The 22,782-nt window shown below is 47.3% G+C and overlaps 1 protein-coding gene across 3 annotated transcripts in view; it reads left to right on the top strand.

Annotated features, from left to right (window-relative positions):
• Window positions 1-3,797: 3,797 nt before the first annotated feature.
• LOC148042275 (serine/threonine-protein kinase MRCK gamma-like) overlaps window positions 3,798-22,782 on the top strand; it is a 111,250-nt gene continuing 92,265 nt past the window's right edge. For 2 of the 3 annotated variants that reach the window (XM_087703060.1, XM_087703062.1), the window contains exon 1: window positions 3,798-4,264. In XM_087703060.1, the coding sequence (XP_087559186.1) occupies window positions 4,099-4,264 (166 nt within the window). In that variant the 5' untranslated portion in view covers window positions 3,798-4,098. The remainder of the gene's footprint in view (window positions 4,265-22,782) is intronic. The other variant, XM_087703063.1, reaches the window with a different exon arrangement.

The following is a 22,782-nucleotide window of genomic DNA, read 5'->3' on the forward strand; positions in this document are numbered from 1 at the left end:
GGAAGGTTGGGTTGAGAAAGTCCGGTGCGTAAGCCCAGGGGACAGCAAACTGCAGCTCTGGAGCCGCATGTGGCTCTTTCATCCCTTTACTGCGGCTCCCTGCCGCCAGTCGGCTCCACAATCGATAGAGCTTTCGGTTAGGACAGGTAGAGGAAAAAGGAGGCCCCGCTAGGAGGACACTCTATGGTCGGAATGGAAGGGGACTTCCGGTCGTCTCCAGAATTGAACGGGAGGTTCCAGTTAGGACCTTTGCGGCTCTTTTAAGTGTTTAAGGTTGCTGACTCTTGCATTAGCTGAGCTGTTGTGATTCAGCGGGACTCGAACTCTTGCTGTAGCCCCTTTCCCCCACTGTACCCCCAATGGCTCTTTTAAAGGCTGCAATCTGCTTCTTGCAACAGGTGGATTCTCGGGGCAACGACGGCTTGCACCCCGGACCAGGGAGCTGCACCTCCGAATCCTACAAAGCCACCTTGGCCAACCTGGGGAGTGAGATCGACAACGTTTTTAAGGGGTGAGGGAATCCCCTCCAGAGTTTGCACTGGCAAGGTTGCCTCTGAGGATGCGCGGAGTGTCTTTTCTTCTCTCTTAAAGGAGCCCAGCATCTAGGGCAGCCTTCCCTCCCCCCCCCCCACAAAAAAACCTGGCGCCCTCCTGATAGGTTGGGACCAAACCCCTCCCCCTTGAATCTCATCCAGTGGAATTCTGGGATTGGTAGTTCAGAGCAAGATGCAAGGGGGGGATTATAATTTTAGTTAGAATTTATGGAAATTAATTGAAGTTAGTCCTCGACTTATGACTAGAATTGAGACCGAACTTTTGTCTCTCTCCCCCCTCCCCCCCCTATACAGCGTGAGCAATATGGAGAAGGCCTTTGGGCGCCTGGAGGCCATGGCGACTGAAACGATGGAGGAGATGGAGGCCCTGAAGCGGTTAGCGGCGCAGAGTCCGGGCCCCAACACTCCGGTAAGAGGGCATGGGGATTTTTTCAGCATCTTAAAAGTGGAGCGCATGTGCATTGAACTAGCAATACCCATTTAATAACAAAAGGAAATGGCTGAATTAAATTTGGTAAAGTTGCAAGCGAGCTGTAAAAAGCTTGTGGTTTTTAAAATCATAGAATCAGAAGGGATACTGGAGGTCTTCTAGTCCAGCCCCTTGTCCAAGGCAGGAGTCTTTATATCATCTGAGACAAATGGCCGTCCAGTCTTTTGAAAACCTGTAGCAAATGAATTAAGATTCCATTGATTTTAATTGTTCTTACTGTCAGATTTCTCCTTATTTCCAGCTTGAGTCTCCTTCTGACAAGTTTCCATTGCTTCTTGTCCTGTCCTCACTCCTCAGGTGCTATTGCTGCCGCCTCCTCCTCCTCCTCCAACAGCACCAAACACATTTGCTGTCCAGCACTGCAGCTGAAGTGAAGCCGCCAATGCTCCCGCTGGCGCCCCTGCAGCGTTGGGCGGAAATCCGGCAGTGCTGTTGGAGGAGGAGGAGGTGAACCAGCCGGCCACTGCCAGCCCCGCCGCTCTTCCCACCCCTTCCCAGCCCCACAGTCCAGCGGACGCAGGAGAAGCAGCCCCGGGTCTCCGCTACCTCTCCCTGCATTTTCTGGACGGGGTCTCGCAGGAAGGAATCCCCCTTTCAAGAGCCGTGCTCTTCAAAACAAATCTGGGGAGGTCCTTTGCAGGCGGCCAGTTGTAGCCGCCTGCAAAGGACTTCCCCACATTTGCTTTACAGAAATCTCTGCGCGGCAGTTAGAAACTGCTGCGCGGGGGTTTCTTTCCACGTGCACTGAAGCAGTCGTAAGCATGAAAAACTCGTTCATTCACTAACATTACAGGTGTGGTCTTCCATCTGCATGCTAAAAAAAGCCAACGCAATCCTAGGCTGCGTTAACAGGGACGGAATCAAGGTCAGATGAAGTACCGTAATTTTCGGAGTATGAGATGCACCTTTTTCCCGCAAAGGGGCTGGACTAGAAGACCTCGAAGGTCCCTTCCAACTCTGTTCTTCTCTAAGGCTCTCCTGCTTGAGAAAAGGGGTTGGAATAGATGACCTCCAAGGTCCCCTCCAACTCTGTTATTCTCTAAAGATCTCCTGCTTGAGCAAAGGGGTTGGGCCAGCTAGAAGACCTCCAAGGTCCCTTCCAACTCAGTTATTCCGTTTCTGTTGGAGTTTCATCTCTAAAACACTGCAACAATCTCCGCTTTTTCCCCCCACAGCAGGTCTCGGATTCCAGTCCCCCGTCCAGCCCAAGGAGCACCAGCACCACATGACAGGAAGGGCTGTCGATGCCCAACCACAACGCCCCACCTGAAACAAGACCCCGGTGCCAGTTTTGCCACTGAACATCCAGCTCCTTTGAGGCTGCCTGCTTCTTGTTATCTAAGATCCCCAACCTTATTTTTTTCCAATTAAATAAATGTATATCTTAATACATTTATGATTCAGCTTAATCATAAAAAGCATTCCTAATCAAGCCAACATCTTTCAGATTTAGACAGTCTTGCTTAGGTACAATACTAGGATAGTGTTACTCATATGATCCCTCCATGAAGTATGGAGCATTCCCAGAGTTTACAGAATACGCATCTTGACACCATATTTGACTCTTCACAAGGAGTAGAATACACGGCTATCAAACGGGAAGAAGCAGACTCGGTCGGGGGGCGGCAACAGGCGCTTCACCAGGCGGGTCGAAGGAGCCGCAGTCGGCTTGGCATTCGGGGCTGGGCGGGGGGCCTGGCGCACCGAAGCCTTCGCCTCTCGGAAGGGTCAGCGAACCGCCTGGCGACACGGGAGGTCGGCCGCCTGCCCCCTCCCCTCCATGGGAAGCACGAGGCTCCGCGTCCTTTCAGCCCGAGCGGCCGCCAGGCCAAGTGCGCGCCTTCGCTTCGGCGACAAAACGGCAGCCCTGGAGAGCTACTGTGGTGCCAGGCTGGGCGAAGGGAGCCGGCGGCGGCGGGCGGGCGCCCTCCCCTCCCTCCCGCAGCGGAGCCTCCCTCGGCCTCTCGGAACGGCCAAGCTCCCCAAGTTCCCCCGAAACGGCTGCGCTGCGCCCCTCCCCCCGCAGCCTTAGTTTCTCCTTGGGAGGAAAATGCAGCGCCGCCGCCCCCTCCTGCCCCCCCCCCGTCATTCCACGGGGCAGGCGGGCCGGGCGAGTCCGCGGACAAAGTTTCGCCTCCCAGGCAGCCTCCGCCAGCAGCATCCCAAGTTCGGGCCGAGGCAAAACTGTGGCTGAAAAACATGACAGCAGCCTTCCAGTATTTGAGGGGCTGCCCCAAAGAAGAGGGGGTGAAATTATTCTCCAAAGCACCAGAAGGGCAGGACAAGAAACAAGGGATGGGAACTAACCAAGGAGAGAAGCGACCTGGAATGAAGGAGAAACTTCCTGACAGTGAGTGATGCTCCATCACTGGAGGTTTTTAAGAAGAGACTGGACACTTGTTTGTCTGAAATGGTGTAGGGTCTCCTGCTTGAGCAGGGGGCTGGTCTAGAAGACCTCCAAGGTCCCTTCCAATCCTGGGGTTCTCCTGCCTCGACCTCTCGATTTTATTTCAAGAGCCCCACTAGGGGGCAGCAGCTGACCAATCTTGGCTGATCTTTGGCTAGGAAAGAAAAACCACCCCTGAATTGTAAGCGCAGGGAAAGGGGACCACCAGGAAATGCTAGCAGGGGGGTAAAAAAAAACGTTGGCAGAAAGAGGCTTTTACTACCGAGAAACTTGCACAGCTCGATTCGGACGATTTAAGTGGTTCTCCCCAAGTTTTAAGGGGTGGGGGGAGCCTCCAGCCAACTTTGATCCATTGGATGGAGCGCAGTTGCAAGCGGGCGCCCGCGGGGCGCTGTCCGCAGCTGAGAGCCGGCCAGGGTCCCGGAGGGCGAGGGAGGCGCTGAGCCGGCCGCGGAGGATGGGCGCTGTAGTCCGGGCGGGGCTGTGGGCGGCGCGCCTTCTTACCTGGCCCGGTGTCGGGTTACGCCCAACCCCCGAGCATCGGGGCGGGGCGGCGGGGCTGAGGCTGCTCCCATTGCGGGCTCCGCGGAGGATCCGGCCCGGCGCCCGCGTCCTCCTCCTCCTCCTCCTCGGCCGGGACAGCCAGCATGTGCAGCCCGCTGGAGCGGCGCCCGGCCGGGCTGCGGGCTCTGCTGGGGGGCGAGGGGGCGGCGGGCCTGGAGGGGCTGCTCGACCTCCTGCTCTGCGTCCACCAGGAATGCAGCGCCGCCCCGCTGCGCCGCGAGAGGAGCGTCCAGCAGTTTCTGGAGTGGGGTGAGTCGGGGGCTGGATGGGGAGGGGGCTCCTGGGCACGTGCAGAGTGCGGAGGCTCCAGCGGAGGAGCCTCTGAGCGGGACGAGCCTGGGACAGAGGTTGCTTCGGAGCCTCCAGGCTAAGGGAGGGTGGTGGTGGTGGGGGGGCTTGGCTAGGACTGGAGAGAGTTTAGCCCACCCCGCTTTTGGAGAGGGGTCTTGGCTGGAAGAGGTCCCCCTTCCTTCTTTCTTCTTTCTTTCTTTCTTTCTTTCTTTCTTTCTTTCTTTCTTTCTTTCTTTCTTTCTTTCTCTCTCTCTTGCCCATCTCTGCAAATGATCTTCCTTCCTTTCTCTCTTCTTTCTTTTCCTTCCTTCCTTCTCCCTCTCTTCTTTCTTTCGTTTTATTTATTTCTTCTCTCCCTCTTGCTCATCTCTGCAAATGATCTTTCTTTCTTTCTCTTTCCTTCCTCTTCCTTTCTTTCTTTTCCTTCCTTCCTTCCTTCCCTCCCTTCCTTTCTTTTTTTACTCTCTCTCTCTTTCTCTTCCTTCCTTCCTTCCTAGACCTGCTTTCACCCCAGTTCTTGCAAAGTTCTGGGAGTTGAAGTCCATATTTCTTAAAGCACGTTGACTGGGGAATTCTGGGAGTTGAAGTCCGTATTTCTTAAAGTACAATGACTGGACAATTCTGGGAGTTGAAGTCCATGAATCTAGAAGCATGCTGAGTGGGGAATTCTGGGAGTTGAAGTCCCTATATCTTAAATTGAGATGACTGGGGAATTCTGGGAGCCGAAAGCCACACTTCTGAGGTGGCTATGGTTGAGAACCATTGCCCTAAGCACTTTCCCATCTCGAGGCTATGGTAAATTCCCAGCAGATGCCAGGCAGGATGAGCATCCAAGGGAAAAAAAGGTGTAAAGAAGATTTCAAACGTGTTTGCTGAAGAAACCACAGTCCATTGGGGCTATGAATCACCCTGAGCGGGAAGCTGAGGCTAGCAAACAGCAGTTGCCGAGTTCCCACAAACAAACCACTGTGTGGCTCAGTCGAAGAGCCAAGCCTGAGTTAAGCCTGCATTGATTGACTCTTCCTTGCTTCTCCGGTTCTCTTCGGGGAGCATCTGTGGTTGGGTTCCCTTTGGTAGCTGCCCGGTGGCAATTCCAGCTCCTGCGTGGGAGGCTGAGCAGATGCCAACAGGGCAACTGAGGGGTCATTATTAACCCCGGGGTGGCCGACCTTGGCCACTTTAAGACATGTGGACTTCAACTCCCAGAATTCAACTTCAACTCCACAGGGCTTAAGATTGGACACCCCTGATCTAATCACCAGCATCGGTTCAATTTCTATGCCGCTTGGAGAAAATGATTTCATTTTGTACGGTTTCTGGGCTCAAAAGAACTCAAGGCCGCTGTCCAAATCTTTTCCTGCCAAGAACAACATCCCTGCGAGGTAGGCCGTCTCAAAGCCCAGCTGAAAGGGGATTTCCCTGCTCCTTGTTTACTACCTTAAGTATTGCACCAGCTGGTCCCCCACATGCCTCGTGCTAGAAGTAGCTTTGCGTTTAATTCTACTGCCGTAAAACAAATGAACAAGCCAACAATGGTCTATTTAAGCTTCCTCCCCACAAGCTCGTGAATCCTGGCTTTTGGCTTGCAAACAAGCAAGGATCCATAAATCAAGGCCAGCCTTTGCTTTGCCACCCTGGGTGTAAGAGGTCTGTGATTCAGCTGGGCATGCAACAAAGCTAAATTCCTCATGCCACTCCTAAGCCAAGATTCCCCGGATGGTTGACTTGTCATATCTCCATGTTTGTCTGAGATGAGAAAGACAGGATCAAAAGTTGGTTGCCTTTAGTTGGCTATAATATAATATAGTTGGTTAGAATAGAATATAGTTGGCTATAATATAATATAGTTGGTTATAATAGAATATAGTTGGCTATAATATAATATAGTTGGTTAGAATATAATACAGTTGGTTATAATAGAATATAGTTAGTTGGTTAGAATATAATACAGTTGGTTAGAATAGAATAGAATAAAGAAAAGAGAAGAAAATATAGAATAGAATAGGAATATGGAATAGAATTAGAATAGAATAGAATATGATGATAATGATAGATGATCGATGGATGGATGGATGGATGAGTGGGTGGGTGGGTGGGTGGGTGGATAGAGATGATAACAGGTAGATAAAGAGGGAGAATAAGATGATAGGCAGACAGATGGAAAGATGATAACAGATGAATAAAGAGATAGAGAGAATAAGGATGGATGGATGGATAGAAATGATAACAGATAGATCCATAGAAAGAAAATAGACAGACAGACTCCCCAATCAATCTGTGATTCAGCCTAGGGTGCAAAAAAAACAACATCTGAAGGCATTGTTTCATTGGGGTGGGTGGGAACCTGTTGGATCTTTATCTGAGGGGTAGGAATGCCATAGAGAAGAGCAACCAGGATGATGAGGGGACTGGAGGCTCAAACATCCGATGAACGGTTGCAGGAACTGGGCCTGGCCAGTCTAGGGAAGAGAAGGACCAGGGGAGACAGGAGAGCATCTTCCAATATTTGAGCGGCTGCCACAGAGAGGAGTTAGGGGGTCAAGCTATTTCCCAAAGCCCCCGAAGGCCAGACAAGGAACAACAGATGGAAACTGACCAAGGAGAGGTTCAACCTGGAAATAAGGAGGAATTTCCTGACAGGGAGAACAATCAACCCATGGAGCAGAAGTTGTGGGATCTTCATCCCTGGAGGCTTTCAAGAAGAGCAATAGCAATAGCAGTAGACTTATATACCGCTTCATAGGCCTTTCAGGCCTCTCTAAGCGGTTTACAGAGAGTCAGCATATTGCCCCCAACAATCTGGGTCCTCATTTTACCCACCTCGGAAGGATGGAAGGCTGAGTCAACCCTGAGCCGGTGAGATTTGAACCGCTGACCTGCTGATCTAGCAGTAGCCTGCAGTGCTGCATTTAACCACTGCGCCACCTTGGCTCAGTGACTCAGAGACTGGACTGTCCTCTGTCAGAAAGAGTGTAGGGTCTCCTGGTTGGGTGGGGGTTGGACTAGGTGACCTCCAAGGTCCCTTCCAGCTCTGTTCATCTGAGTAGTGCCACCAGAGGCCCTGCCCCATGGAAAGGCTCCATCAGCCGCTGGGAGGGCACCCACAGCCTGCCTACAAGCAGGTCAAGAGAGTGGGGTGATTTCCTGCTTCTCTTTGGAACGAAAACGGTGGGTGTACTACTTCCTGCCCCCCCCTGCCCCCCACATCTGGAATTCACTTTATGCACCAGGAGGGATCTCATCTCCTCACACACCTGCCCATCTCAGATATTTGGCTTCACACATTTGATGTGGGGAAAATACCTTGTGCAGGGATGTCCAAACTTGGGAACTTGAAGACTTGTGAGTTGAAGTCCACAAGTCTTAAAAGTTCCCAAGTTTGGAGACCCCTGCCCTTGCGTCTTTTGATTCAAGATAATCCCCCAAAGCCCGGATTCAAATGCCAAAATGCCTTTTGTTTTTGCTTTGAAACCAGATTGTCTTATTTGACATTGCGGGTCTGGTTCACACAACCGGCAAAGACGAGGCTGGACAAGAATGCTGTGTGAATCTAGGTTTAAACCTGGACAAGGGATTCCCCAACACCTTAAACACCTTAGAAGGTTAGTCAGAAAGTGAGTGGGTCAGCTTGAGAGGTCGGAGAAGGTCTCCTGTAGTTGCTGTCCTACCCTTCTGAAGTGTCTCTTTCTGAGAAAGCTTCTAGTCCTCATGTTTCTCTTGATTTAAACAGGAATCTACCTTGATACAAGAGAATCTCTGTATTTAGATTAGTTTAACAGAATTGGAAGGGATCTTGTAGGTCATCTAGTCCAATACCTATACCATTTGAGAGATCAGTCCCGTCTCTTCTTGAAAGCCTCCAGGAATGAAGCTCCCACAACTTCTGAAGGCAACTTCTGTTCCATGGGTTGATTCTTCTCCCTGTCAGGAAATTCCTCCTTATTTCCAGGTTGAATCTCTCCTTGGTCAGTTTCCGTCCATTCTTCCTTTTCTGGCTTTGGAGAATAGCTTGACACCCCCCACTCTCTGGGGCAGCCCCTCAAATATTGGAAGGCTGCTATCATGTCTCCCCTGGTCCTTCTCTTCCCTAGACCAGCCATGGCCAGTTCCTCATCATCCTGGTTGCTCTTCTCTGCCCTCTTTCTAGAGTCTCAACATCTTTTTTATGGTAAGGGGACCAAAACTGGATTCAGTAGTGGATGTGGCCTTACTAAGGCTTTACAGAGTGGGATTAGGACCTCCCTTGATCTTGATTGTATCCCTCTGTTAATGCACTTTAGGGTTGCACTGGATTTTCTGGCTGACTTGCTATGAATCACAGCCTTCCATAACCTGGGACCCTCTGTATATGTTAAATCCTAAATCCCATCATCCCCAACTTCAGGCTTACTCACAGGGTGCGGTCCATAAAGCCAAGACAGCCTCATCTCGCATCCTGTCCATCCAACACACCCAGCCTAATAATAGCACAGGCAGTCCTTGATTTACAACATTACATTTAGTGACCAAAAAGTGACTCACAACCGTTTTTTCCACACTTAATGACCATTGCAACATCCCCCATCAGACTTCAGATGCTTGTAAACTGGCATGTACTTATGACGGTCGGAACGTCTGGGGGATTTGCAACCTTCTGGCCTGCAAAGTTGATGGGGAGGCCAGATTCGCTTAACGACGGTATTATGAACTGCAGCAATTCTCTTAACGGCCGGGGCAAGGACAGTTGTACAATGGGGCAAAAACTCACTCAATCGCTGTCTCGGTTAGCGACAGGAATGTTGGGGCCATAGTGGAGGACTAACCGTATTGCAGGAACCAACTTAACTGGGCTTGAAGTCAGTAGGCAAGAGTGACTCGGGACTATTTTTAATGGCCTTATTGTGGTCGTAAACCGAGGACTACCCACGGAGTAGTCCAAATTGGCAAATATATTGCAAATGGTGGGATATCATAGAATCATAGGATGATTGGAAGGAAAGGGACCTTGAAGATCTTCCAGACCAGCCTCCAGAGTTGTTTTCCCTCTCTTAGTGTTTCTCAACCTTGATGGCTTGGAGAAGACTTGGAGTCCACCCACCTTAAAGCCGCCAGAGTTGAGAAACAGTGTTCTAATGGGCCATATTGGTGCGTAAGCAGGGACCTTCCCCTTTGCTAAACACACGGATGAGCAATGTGGCCACTGATTTTATTGCGTTTCCGTGTTGCATAAATGCACAAGCAGTGTGCGGCCTCCTCCTATCCCCGGATTGCCGTTATTAAGACACTCGCCTGGATTCAGTTGGATTTGGACGGTATCACTCGAGACACTGTCAACACTCCATTAAACATTGGCTGAGTTCCCATCAGAGGAGGCCAGGCGTGAAGTCACGCAGGTGTGCAAAGGTAGATTTTCACTGACCTGGTTAAGTGGGTGGTGCGAAGTCAACTCAAGTTGGGGCGTTTGTCTCATGGAATGAGAGAGGAGCAATTCCTGTCTGTCTTTCTTGCTTGCTTGCTTGCTTGATCTATCTACCTACCTACCTACCTACCTACCTACCTACCTACCTACCTTTCTTTCTTTCTTTCTTTCTTTCTCTATCTACTATCTTTCTTTCTTTCTTTCTTTCTTTCTTTCTTTCTTGCTCTATCTACTATCTATCTATCTTTCTTTCTCTATCTATCTTTCTTGCTTGCTTGCTTGCTCTATCATCTATCTATCTATCTATCTATCTATCTATCTATCTATCTATCTATCTATCTATCTATCTATCTATCTATATCTATCTATATATATTCCTGCTTGCTTTCTTGCTCTCTCTCTCTCTCTCTCTGTCTATCTATCTTTCTATCTGTCTATCTATCTATCTATCTATCTATCTATCATCTATCTATCTATTTAACTTTCCTGCTTGCTTTTTTGCTCTCCCTCTGATAATCTCTCTCTCGCTGCTGATAATCTCTCTCTCTCTCCCTCTATCTATCTATTTATCTATCGATCGATCGATCAATCGAATGAATTATGTACTCCTTTTCATTCTTGGATCTATCTTTCATTATTTCCCACTATTTACAATATATGATTTTGGCTACGAATCATACCCACATTTTACCAGTTCTCTGGATGGCTCTAATTTACACCTTCCTAGAAAAGGCACCATCCTTTGATATCTTTATCTGGAGACCACCAGGGAGGTTCACAAGTGGACTTATGGCCATTTGTGGGGTCTGTGGTGCTCTCTGAGCCTGGTGGTTTTCTTGCAGATATTTCATTACCCAACTTGCTAATGACATCAGTTCTAGAAGGAGGAGGGGAGGAGGAGGAGGAAGAAGAAGACTATGGCTTCTTGGTGCTTTCTGAGTTCGCATTCTTGCAGATGTTTCATTACCCATCTAGGCAATATCATCAGTGATAAGAGGAGAGGAAGAGGAGGAGGGGGAGGAGAAGGGTGGAGAAGGGGTCCTTGGTGCTCTCTGAGCCTGGTGGTTTTCTTGCAGATGTTTCATTACCCAACTAGGTAATAGCATTAGTGATAGAAGGGGGGAGGGGAGGAGAAGGGTGGAGAAGAAGGAGGAGAAGAAGATGAAGAAGGGCAAGGAGGAGGAGAAGAAGAAGGACAAGAAGGAGGAAGAGAAGGAGAAGGAGGAAGAGGAAGAGGAGGAGAAGGAGGAGAAGAAGAAGGAGGAAGAGGAGAAGGTGGAGGAGGAGGACAAAGGGGAGAAGAGGTGGAGGAGGAGGAAGGAGAAGAAGAAGGAGGAGGAGAAGAAGAAGAAGAAGAAAAAGGAGGAGGAGGAGGACAAGGAGAAGAAGGAGAAGGAGGAGGAGGAGGAGAAAAAGAAGGAGGAGGAGGAGAAGGGCGAGGAGGAGGAGGAGGAGGCAGAGAAGAGGAGGAGGAGACGGCTTCTTGGTCCTTTCTGAGCTCGGTTATTTTCTTGCAGATGTTTCATTACCCAACCAGCCAACATCATCAGTGACAGAAGGGAGTAGGGTAGGAAGAGGGGGAGGAGGAGGAGGAGGAGGAGGAGGAGGAGGAGGAGGATGAAGAAACGGACTGTGGTTCCTTGGTGCTCTGTAAGCTTGGTGGTTTTCTTGCAGATGTTTCAGTCTATGGAGATCCTCCACCATCCAGGCCCTGGTTGCCCCAAAGTTCCTTTTCCAACTGGGCTTCCCTGGAAGACCTTTCGCTTCTCATCCAAGATGCTTCTTCAGTTTTGATGGGAAGCTGAAGAAGAACCGAAGAAGCTTCTTGGATGAGAAGCGAAACGTCTTCCAGGGAAGCCCAGTTGCGTTTTTTTTTGGGGGGGGGGGAAACCACCATTAGAATTGCAAACGTTTCATCGCCCAACTAGGTAACGTCATCAGTGCTGGAAGGAAGTGTGGTTTTACTCTCAGTTGATACATTTGTGGCTCAGCACGCTTGCTTAGTGATTATTCGGAGTTATGACGGTAGTGAAAAAAAAGCGACAGGGCCCCTGTTCAGAGTGATAACCGTCGCACCAGCCTTGCAGACGAGCGATGGCAATTGGGGGCAAATTTACGATGGATGCGGCCTCTTGCAGTCACGTGATCAGGTTGTGCGCCCTTGCCAGCCGTCTTCCTCCAAGCAAAGTCTATTGGGGAAGCCAGACTCACTTAACAGCCACCTGATTCGCTTTATGACCATGTTATTGTTTAACAACCATTAAAAATTGGGGTCCGGCCCTGAAATGATTCATTTCAGTCATGGAAGTGCTTCATTGCGGTCATAAGCCGAGGACTTACCTGGATTGGCTTGTTGGTTGAGGACATTTTAATTTGAAGATACGAATGAGGTTTGGCTGTAGCGAAAGATTTTACTTTTAAAAAATCAGTCTACAGGTAGTTCTCAACTTACAACAGTTTGTTCAAAGTTACGACGGCCATGAAAAAATGACCGTTATTCACACTTACGATCTCTGCAGCATCCCCCTAGCCATGGGATAAAAATTCACGTAAGTATGAGTCAATTGCCAATTTATGCCAATTTATGCCCAACTATTTATGACGGTCCCGGGATCAGGTGATCTCCTTTTGTGACCTTCGGACAAGCAAAGGCAATGGAGAGGCCAGAGGTGCTCAACAGCCATGTTACTATCTTAACAACTGCAGGGATTCACTTAACGATGGTGGCAAGAAAGGCCGCAAAGAGGGACAAAACTCACTTAGCAAATGCTTCCCTTAGCAACAGAAATCTTGGGCTAAGTTGTAGTTGTATGTTGAGGATCACCTGTATTTGGGATGCACCCCAGGCATAGACCAAAGATTCCCTAATGTGGTTTCATCCTGGTTGCTCTTCTCTGCCACTCTTTCCAGAGTCTCAACATCTTTTTTATATACCATGGAGAAAAACAAAACTGGATACAGAAAAACAGAGTGGGAAGGGATCTTGTAGGTCATCTAGTCCAACCCCCCGGCTCATTGGTCGATTGTTCTTAGGGATTTCTCCTGAATTCCAAAGTGCTTCTCTCCTTGGTTAATTTCCATCCCTGTCTTCCCTTCTGGTGCTTTGGAGAGCAGGGGAAACCCCCTCTTCTTTGGGGCAGCCCCTCAAATATTGGAAGACTTTTATCATCTCAAGAGAGGTCTTGTCCTTCATTCGATTAGAGATACCCGGTCCCTGCAACCCTTCTTCATATGTTTTAGCCTCCAGTCCTCTGATCAGCTTCAACCATCACTGAAACTAACCAGTGTAATAGCAATAGCAATAGCAATAGCAGTAGACTTATATACCGCTTCATAGGCCTTTCAGGCCTCTCTAAGCGGTTTACAGAGAGTCAGCATATTGCCCCCAACAATCTGGGTCCTCATTTTACCCACCTCGGAAGGATGGAAGGCTGAGTCAACCCTGAGCCGGTGAGATTTGAACCGCTGACCTGCTGATCTAGCAGTAGCCTGCAGTGCTGCATTTAACCACTGCGCCACCTTGGCTCCTAAGGTGTTATGTGCCAAGAAACGGGGAAAAGTTCTTTTGGCTGGTGGAAGATGCGTGCAGTAGTTCAGCTCTCAGCCAGCTTCCAGTTAAAAGGAATATAATAACTATTATTTTTAAAAAATCTTTGCTCCTGGTTCTTAGCTCCCCATCAGAGCAAACAATGTGAGTTTAATTAATGCACGGATTTAATCTCTTTAAAAGGGATTTACCAGTTTTAAGTACAGGGCAACCTTGGTGTTTGCTAAGGCTAAATGATAGCCTGCACTGGTGTTGGAATTGGAGCAGTTGGGCAGGACAAAGGTAAATCTCTTTTAAAGTATTGTTTCCAGCTTTCTGGCGGTTCTGCAGGGAGCTGGTTTTTTTAGAGGGGCACAAGGACCCCCCATCCCTGCCATGTCAGGGACTCCTCTGAAAAACAGGCAAAGGGGAAGGGCCTGTGCAACCTTGAAAGCTGAATTGCTAGGGAGATCACAGGATAGGAACAACTGCTAAGTCCCGGGAGTCTCAGCCTTGAGCTCTCGAAGGTGGGTGGACTTCAACTCCCAGAACCCCCCAGCCAAAGTTGAGAACTCTACGGGGCCCGAGATGCAGAGGTTCAAGCCACCACAAAGCCAGAGGAGGAGTCTATCTATCTATATATCTCCATCCATCAATCCATCTCTTTCATCTCTCTCCTGCTATCATCTGTCTATCTCTCTCTCTCCCCCTATCCCATCTATCCATTCCTGTCTCTCTCTCCCTCCCCTCCCTCCCTCCCTCCCTCCCTCTCTCTCTCTCCCTACTCTCTCTCTTCTCTCTTTCTGTTTATCTATCTATCTTATATCATCTATGTGTCTGTCTGTCTTGTCTATCTATAAATCCTGGAGAACTACGTTTCCATCGGAATCTGTTTCTGGTTGCAACTGTGGGTCTTGTATCTACGTTCTCTCTACATTCCCCCAGCTGTCATATATTCATTTAACTTATTTTTAGGAGGGCCTGTTTGTGGATTATCTCTAAATATATCTTTTATTAAAAAAAAAAAGAAATGAAATAGGCCAACCCCATTCCAACCTCTTCCACCCTGAGATTCCTCGGGGAGGAATGAATTTTCAGTCCGAACACCTGCAGTTCCATAGTTTTGTGCCGCCGGGCAAACGAAAGAAGCAGCCACAGCCGCGTTTGATCTCGGCTCATCCGAAAACGCTGCCAGACCTTAACTTCTGATTTAGTGCTGGGGAGGGGAGGGGAGGCCAACAGGAGATCCCACCACCAAGAAAAACCCAGAGGGCAGCTCCGTAGAGTCACCCCAAAATACATTTCTCTCCTATTCTTTTGCCGCCGGTGTGCAATCTCCACACCGGGCATTGTGGGAAGTGCACAGTTCACTTATCTATTGCACAGCAGCCCAGTGTCCTGCAAAGATCTTCCTCCACTGCCAATTCATTTTGCTTTCCTTTGCTCTGCGGGGCGAGGGGGAGGCCCAGGGGAATGAGTTTGGTGATGTAATCCTTATTCCCCCCCCCCCCCTTTCCCGGTGGCATCTCCTTTACCATGTGAGTGGCGCTACCCGGACAGACCAGTTCCTCAGGTTTGGGTGCTCAGGGGTGTGTCCCCACTTTGCCGTGTGGATGTTTTTCCTGGGAACTCAAAGCTGCTCCTTGGGCAGAAGGCGATTCCCCCTTCCAATGAGACCTAAGGCAGCCAAGAGAGAGGAGAGAAGCTGGGGCAGCCAACCCCGAGATAGACATGGCCTTTGATGGGAAAATGAGGCCGGTCCTCGGCTTATGACCATAATTAAGCCCCAATTTTCCGCTGCTAAGCAAGACAATGAACCGTGCACTGGTTTTTTTTAAAAAAAACAAACATGTTTTGACGTCGCAAAGCGAATCCTTGCCGTGGCTATGTGAGGAACATGGTTGTTAAGCAAATCTGCCTTCCCCGTTTGTCAACGTCAGAAGGTTGTTCCGTCGTTAAGTGAACCGTGCCATTATTAAGCGAATCCGGCTTTCCCCACCTGTTGATTTTGCTTGCCAGATGCCAAGCCGGGGGGGGGGGGCTACAAATGGGGATCACTTGACCCCAGGACGCACTGCAACCGTCATAACTACAAATCATTTGCCAAGTGGTTGAACTTTGATCACGTGACCACAGGGATCTGCAACGGTCATAAGTGTGGAAAACAATCATGTCACTCTTTTCAGCACCATTATAAGTTCGAATGGTCACTAATCAAATGGCTGTAAGTTGAGGACGAGCTGTATTGTTGGCAGGGATTTTTGCACAGCGTAGCTATCCATGGTCAATTGCAAAGGGGGGAATTCACCCAGTTCCTGACTTCCTTAGAGCAGAGCAGAGCAGAGTAGAATTAGAATTAGAATTAGAATTAGAATTGAGAATGAATAGAATAGAATACAGAATACAAAATAGGAAATAATAGAATAGAATACAGAATAGGAAATAAGAATAGAATAGAATAGAATAGAATTAGAATAGAGAAAGAATAGAGCAGAGTAGAATTAGAATTAGAATTGAGAAAGAACAGAACAGAATAGAATAAAGAATACAGAATAGGAAATAAGAAATAGAATAGAATAAGAATAGAATAGAGAAAGAATAGAATAGAATTAGAACAGAGAAAGAATAGAGCAGAGTAGAATTAGAATTAGAATTGAGAAAGAACAGAATAGAATAGAATAGAGAATACAGAATAGGAAATAAGAGAATAGAATTAGAATAGAATAGAGAGAATAGAATAGAATTAGAATAGAGAAAGAATAGAATAGAAAAGAATAGAGAAAGAATAGAATAGAATTAGAATAGAGAAAGAATAGAGCAGAGTAGAATTAGAATTAGAATTGAGAAAGAACAGAATAGAATAGAATAGAATAGAGAAAGAATAGAATAGAATTAGAATAGAGGAAGAATAAAGTAAAGTAGAATAGGAATAGGAGAATGGAATGGAATGGAATAGAATAGAATGCTGAAAGGGACCTTGGTGGTCTTCTAGTCCAGCCCGCTGCTCAAGCAGGAGAACCTATACCATTTCAGACAAGTGACTGTCCAGTCTCTTTTTCAAAACCTCCAGTGATGGAGCACCCACGATTTCTGGTGGCAAGCTGTTCCACTGGTTGTCCTCCTTGTTAAGAAGCTTCTCCTTAATTCCAGGTTCCTTCTCTCCTTGATTAGTTTCCATCCGTTGCTTCTTATCTTACCCTCGGGTGCTTTGGAGAATAGCTTGACTCCTTCTTCTTTGGGGCAGCCCCTCAAATACTGGAAGGCTGCTATCCTGCCCCCCCCCCCTAATTCTTCTTTTCCTTAGACTAGCCGGACCCAAATCCTGCAGCCGTTCTTCATAAGCTTTCATCTCCAGGCCTTTAATCATCTTAGGGTTTTTTTTACTACCGGTTCGCAGAACTGGGGACAATTGGTCGAACCAAGAAGATTTCACCCCTGGGTTGGATCCAGAAATACGCCCGAACTTCCTATGGAAGATGATAGTGTTGATGTGGGATTTCTGAGCACCAGGAAGAACGTATGAGGTGCATTTTGCAACCTCCGGATCTGCCACAATAGTCTTTTTGACCACAATTTCTTGGATTAAATTCCTGTTTCTCAATCTTGGCCCTTTGAGGATGGGTGGACTTCAAAATCCCAGAATTCCCCAGCCAGCCAGTCCAGTGTGGGCACCAAAGTCTTCCAAAAGTCTCTTTGTTATCCATTTCTTTTGTCTTTTATATTCCTTTGTTGTTGTTTTTAATAAATAATTTTTATTAAAGGTTTTGATCTTTAAAAACAATAGGAAAGACACAGCAAAGGAAAAAAAACACAATAAGGCAAAACAAAACACAGAACATATATAACAATATACAGTAATTTTACAGCTTTCTCTATCAGCTTTCCTGCTTAGCTTTAATAATTCTCCCTTCTGCATTGCCTTCCTCTCACTATAACCTTGTCCAGTGACATGCGGTGAGGTTTATGGCTGGTGTGGCAGCAATTTTTTAGACTTGTGGACTTCAACTCCCAGAATTCCACAATCAGGCATGCTCAGTTCCAATTTAAAGTGACAGCATTTGTTTTTCTCCTTTGCTAAATAAGTTTCCTTTTTCTTTTTCTTCTCCCTTCCCCTCCTTCCTCCCTCCCTCCCTCCCCCCTCTCTCAAACACACACACATAGACACACACACAGTTGCACCAGGAGGATGAAGTTTGAATTCCTCCCCCTCCCTCCGATCCACACGTACCTTTTCCAGCTGTTTCGGAGAGGATTTCAACTCTGCTCTTGCCTGTCATCATGAAAAGAAAAAAAAATGTAAAAGGAAAAAGGCAAGAGCTGAGGTCAGGCTGGGCTAGTTGCTGCCAGAATCGCCATGTGGATGACTCTGCTTAACTGTTTAAAAAAGCCTCTTAAAAAGCGCCCTCTATAGGAGGAGGCAGGAGAACGACGTGCCTCATCTACATCAGGAATTTTTTGGCTTTTAACCCTTGCTTAACTCTGCTCAAGTGATCATAAAAAGTCAGACTAGATGAGGCACGTCGTTCTCCCGCCTCCTCCTGTAGAGGGCGCTTTTTAGAGGCTTTTTTAAACAGCTGAGCACTAAGCAGAGTCATTGGTGACTCTGGCAGCAACTAGCTCAGTCTGACCTCAGCAGCTCTTGCCTTTTTCCTTTTACATTTTTTTCTTTTCATGATGACAGTGGTGAGGCTCTGCCTCCCCTGCCTCCCTTGACTGCACGTCCCTGACCTTGTCCTATAATGTAACAAACATAATATTAACACTTATAATAGTATTCATTATTTACATTTCCATATATTTGTATTCCCTATTTTCTGTCTTGGCTTCTGTTTTCTAGCCACTTGTACATTTTATTCCATACTTTATAGAAGTCCAATTCTTCTCTTTCTTTTAGTTCTATTGTCATTTTATCCATTTCTGCGCATTCGAGTATTTCCCTGATTGTAGTTTCATCTGAGGGTGTATTGATTTTTTCCCCAGTTTTGTGCGAAGGCAATCCTGGCTGCAGTGAGTATGCGTATGATTACGTATTGAGATTCTTTGTCCATTTTTTGATCCAGGGGTCCTAATAAGAACGCTTCTGGTTTGAGTTCTACTTTTCGCTCAGTAATTTCTTCTAACCACTTCTGAATTTTGCACCAGAACTTCCTTGTGACTTCCTCGCGAATGCTGGCTGGGGAATTCTGGGAGTTGAAGTCCGGACATCTTCAAGTTCCCAAGGTTCAGAAACACTGTGATAGAATGTTCCAGGCTTGTGGTTGCGTCTCCAACAATTAGGAGATAAATTTGGGTACATTTTGGCCAATCTCGCTGGAGGCAAATGCCATCTATAAAACATTTTATAGAGATTTTCTTTGTAAACTTCTGCCGTCGTAAATTTATAATTTCTTTCCCACAGTTTATCCCATTTTTTCTAACTCTATAGTATGGCCAAAATTTCTTCCCCAGCTAATCATTGTCTCCTTTATCGTCTCTTCCTCCATTTTGTATTTTAAAAGAAAATTATATAATCTAGTGATCATTTTTCCTCCCGGTCCTAGTAATATTTTATCTAATTCCTTTAGGTTTAGGTTTATTAGATTTATATGCCGCCCTTCTCCCAAGACTCAGGGCGGCGTACAACATTAAAAGAAACACATAATACAAAAGTTAAAAAAAATTAAATAGAATATCCCAAACCCAGTTAAAATTGACAATGACATTAAAAAAAAAATATTCAAATTAAATTTATTTAAAAGTATTTTCGTGTTTGACTTTGAAATTTAACAACGTTGTCATTGATAGCCCTCAACTTACAATAACTTATTTAGCGACCCTAGTGAAAACGGCACTGAAAATGACCGTCGTAGCATCCTCACAGTCATGTCTGACTCAGAGTTACGACAGCCGTGCGTGATCCCATTTTGCAACCTTCGGATGGGCGAAGTCAATGGGGAAGCCAGATCCACCTCACAACAGCGTTACTATCCTAACCGCTGTGGTTTCACTGAGCGCCTCTGGCAAGAAAGGTCGTGAAGTGAGGCAAAACTCACTTAACAATCATCTCGCTTAGCAGTAGAAATTTTGCGCTCAACTGGGGTCATAAATTGATTTTAAAAAAGAGAGAGAGAGAGAGCCGAAATGAGGCTCCCAATAGCATGACGATGCTCTGCCCGTTTTATTTTTAACAAAACCAGGCTAGGTTTTGATGGCACCGTGGCTGCCATTTTGACTTTTTTGACCTCCCTGGGAGGGAACGGGGAGGTGCTGGCCCAGAAAATGTCCTACACATGTGGCAATTGATCTCCTTTCTGCAAATATTTTTTTCCTCCGCTGTCGCTGCGAGATGGCCCTCGTGTTTTGCGGTACAGTCATATCCAACTGGCTATGGGGGGGGGGGCATTCCCACCCGCCTCACCCACCCCCTCAGCTGTTCCTCGAAAGGGTTCAAATCCCAGCAGCAGGATTCGCTCCCGCCTCGGCGCATGATTTGAGGCCGATGCATCACTGCAGGGGGGGGGGGGGAAACCGCACAGCCCAAATGTTTGTTGTCCCAAGGAACCCGGCAACCTGGCACGGCAAACCTGTTTTGGTGGGTCTGGATTTGAGCAGGGAGGGGAAGGAAGCCAGCAGCTGGGATCAGAGGGAAGTCCTCCCATCACCTCCCTTTCTGTACCTAACCTGCACAGGTATGGAGTAGGCGACACCTGGCTCAACCGCAGAGGGATCCTGGCGTCCTAGTGGACGATACCTTCAACGCAAGCCAGCTGTGTGCGGCTGCTGCCCAAAAAACAATCCTGGGCTGCGTAAACAGAGGCGTGGAGCCAAAATCACCTGAAGTGTTAGTATCGCTGGGTAAAGCCTTAGTAAGGCCACACCTGGAATGCTGCAACCAGTTTTGGGGAAAGTGCAAAGGTGTTGAGGTTTTGGGAAAAGTGCAGAGAAGAGCAACTAAAAGGATTAAAGGCCTGGAGACAAAAGCATATGAAGAACGGTTGCAGGAATTGAATTTGGCCAGTCTAGAGAAAAGAAAAACTAGGACAGAGGTGGGTTCCTACCTGTTCGCACCAGTTCGGTAGAACCGGTTCGCCAAATCTACCGAACCGGTTAGAAGAGGTTCCACCAATGGACCCGGAAAGCAGGCCACACCTACAGAAGAGCTTCCAGAAATTTTTGAAAACCACCACTGACACACACACACACACACACACACACAGACAGACAGACAGACAGACAGAGAGAGAGAGAGAGAAAGAAAGGAAGACATAAATAAATAAATAAAGAAAAAAAAGAGAGAGAGAGGTGAAGGAAAAAAAGAAAAAAGGGACAGAGAGACAAAAGGAAGGAGAGGGAGGGAGAGAGAGAAAACACATGGCTGGCAAGCCACTCCCACTGGCAAGCCACTCCCACAAAGGAGGCCACACCCACAGAGTAGGTTCCAACATTTTTTGAAACCCACCACTGCTGCACACGCACGCACACACACATACACAGACAGACGGACACAGAGAGAGAGAAAGAGAAAGAAAGGAAGAAATAAATAAAAAAAGAAAGAAAAAGAGTGAGAGAGAGAGATCAAAGAAAAAAAGGAAAAAGGGACAGAGAGAAAAAAGGAAGGAGAGAGAAAGAAAACACATGGCTGCAAGCCACTCCCACAGGTCACATGACTAGCAAGACACTCCCACAAAGGAGGCCACACCCACAGAGTAGGTTCCAAAATTTTTTGAAACCCACCACTGGACTAGGGACACGATGGGAACGTTCCAATCTTTGAAGAGCTGCCATAAAAAAGAGGGGGGGGGGCTTCTTATTTCCCAAAGCATCAGAAAGCAAGGCAAGAAACAACAGATGGAAACTAATCAAGGGGAGAAGCAACCTGGAATTCAGGTCTACAGAATCTACAGATTTAACAGCGTTGGAAGGGACATTGTAGGTCATCTAGTCCAACCCCCTGTCCAAGCCCTTCCTAACAGTGAGGATAATTAACCAGTGGGACGACTTTTCTTCAGTAGTTTTGGGTGCCCCATCACGGGTGGTTTTCAAGAAAAGACTGGACAGTCACCAGTCTGAACTGGGATAGGGTCTCCTGCTTGAGCAGGGGGTTGGACTAGATGACCTCCAAGGTTTTTTCCAATTCAATGTTCCCCTTTTTGTGTGGGTTGGTTGTAGGAATGGAGGACAGGCCCACGAACAGTGAGTTATGATTTTGCAATTGACCGATGGGTTCCCCCCCCCCCCCAATGCCAGTGGATTGCTAAAATCATAAACGAAATCATAAGAGAAAGAATTGGCATAGAACCAATTTTAAGCTACATGCAGAGGTAGCATTCAGCAGGTTCTGAGCAGTTCTGGAGAACCGGTAGTGGAAATTTTGAGTAGTTCGGAGAACCGGCAAATACGACCTCTGGCTGGCCCCGCCCCCATCTATTCTCCGCCTCCTGAGCCCCAGCTGTTTGGGAGGGAATGGGGATTTTGCAATATCCTTCCCATGCCATGCCCACAGAGCCAGTAGTAAAAAAAATTGAATCCCACCACTGAACTACAGGTAGTCATTGGCGTACCTGCACAGTTGTGCCACAATTCTGTTGCTAAGCAAACATTTCATTTTTGCTCCATTTTATGACCTTTCTTGCCAGGGTGGTGAAGTGAATCATTGCAGGAGTTAAATTAGTAAGCCAGTTGTTAAGTGAATCTGGCTTCCCCGTTGATTTTGCAACGAGAAGGTCGCAGAAGGGGAAATCACGCAACCTCAAGACCCTGGAATCGTCATAAATACATATTATTTGCCAAGCGTCAGAGTTTGGATTATGTCACCCTGGAGGCAAAGGTTGTAAGTGTGGAAAAATGGTCATAAGTCACTTTTTCCAGTGTCGTCGTAACTTTGGATGGTCACTAAGTGAACTGTTGTAAGTCGAGGACTACCTCTACATAGAAAAACAGCAAATGAAGTGTCTATGGAGATTCTCAGTCATCCAGGTTCTGGTTGTCCCAAAGGTGCTTTTTCAAGAGACCGCTGGATTTTTCTGGATTTTTTTCTTTGAAGACGTTTCACTTCTCATCCAAGAAGCTTCTTCAGCTCTTGCCATTGATTGATTGTCCTTCAAGCAGAGTTGAAGAAGCGTCCTGGGTGAGAAGTGAAATGTATTCAAAGAAATACCAGAAAGTCCACCTTTGGAGCAGCAAATGAAGTGGGTTACTCAGCAGGAGAGGATGTCCCAGGGTCCATATCGCACAAGGCATATACAGAAAGAGGAACACAAGGCAGACCCAGGAGAAGATGGAGACAAAAAGACACACTACAACACCATCAGTTGACAACCATTGAGGCTGCCAAAAGAGCAAACACCCAAACTTTGACACCCAAAGTTGTAAAACAGGAAGTGAAGACGACGTCAGTTGCTCTTCTGCCTTTTGCATTTGACAGGCATTGACAAAATTTCCACCAGTCAATTGCAGAGTCAGCTTGGTTTGGATCAACAAATGACTGGCATGGACAAAATCCGTGTCAATCAAATTGCAAAGGCCCTTTGGGGTTTGAATCAAGATGCAATTGGCATTGACAAAAAAATCTCC

The sequence above is a fragment of the Thamnophis sirtalis genome, unplaced genomic scaffold (assembly GCF_051295495.1).
Source record: "Thamnophis sirtalis isolate CommonGarterSnake01/CBP01778 unplaced genomic scaffold, rThaSir2_p1.2 scaffold_19, whole genome shotgun sequence".
Taxonomy (NCBI): Eukaryota; Metazoa; Chordata; class Lepidosauria; order Squamata; family Natricidae; genus Thamnophis; species Thamnophis sirtalis.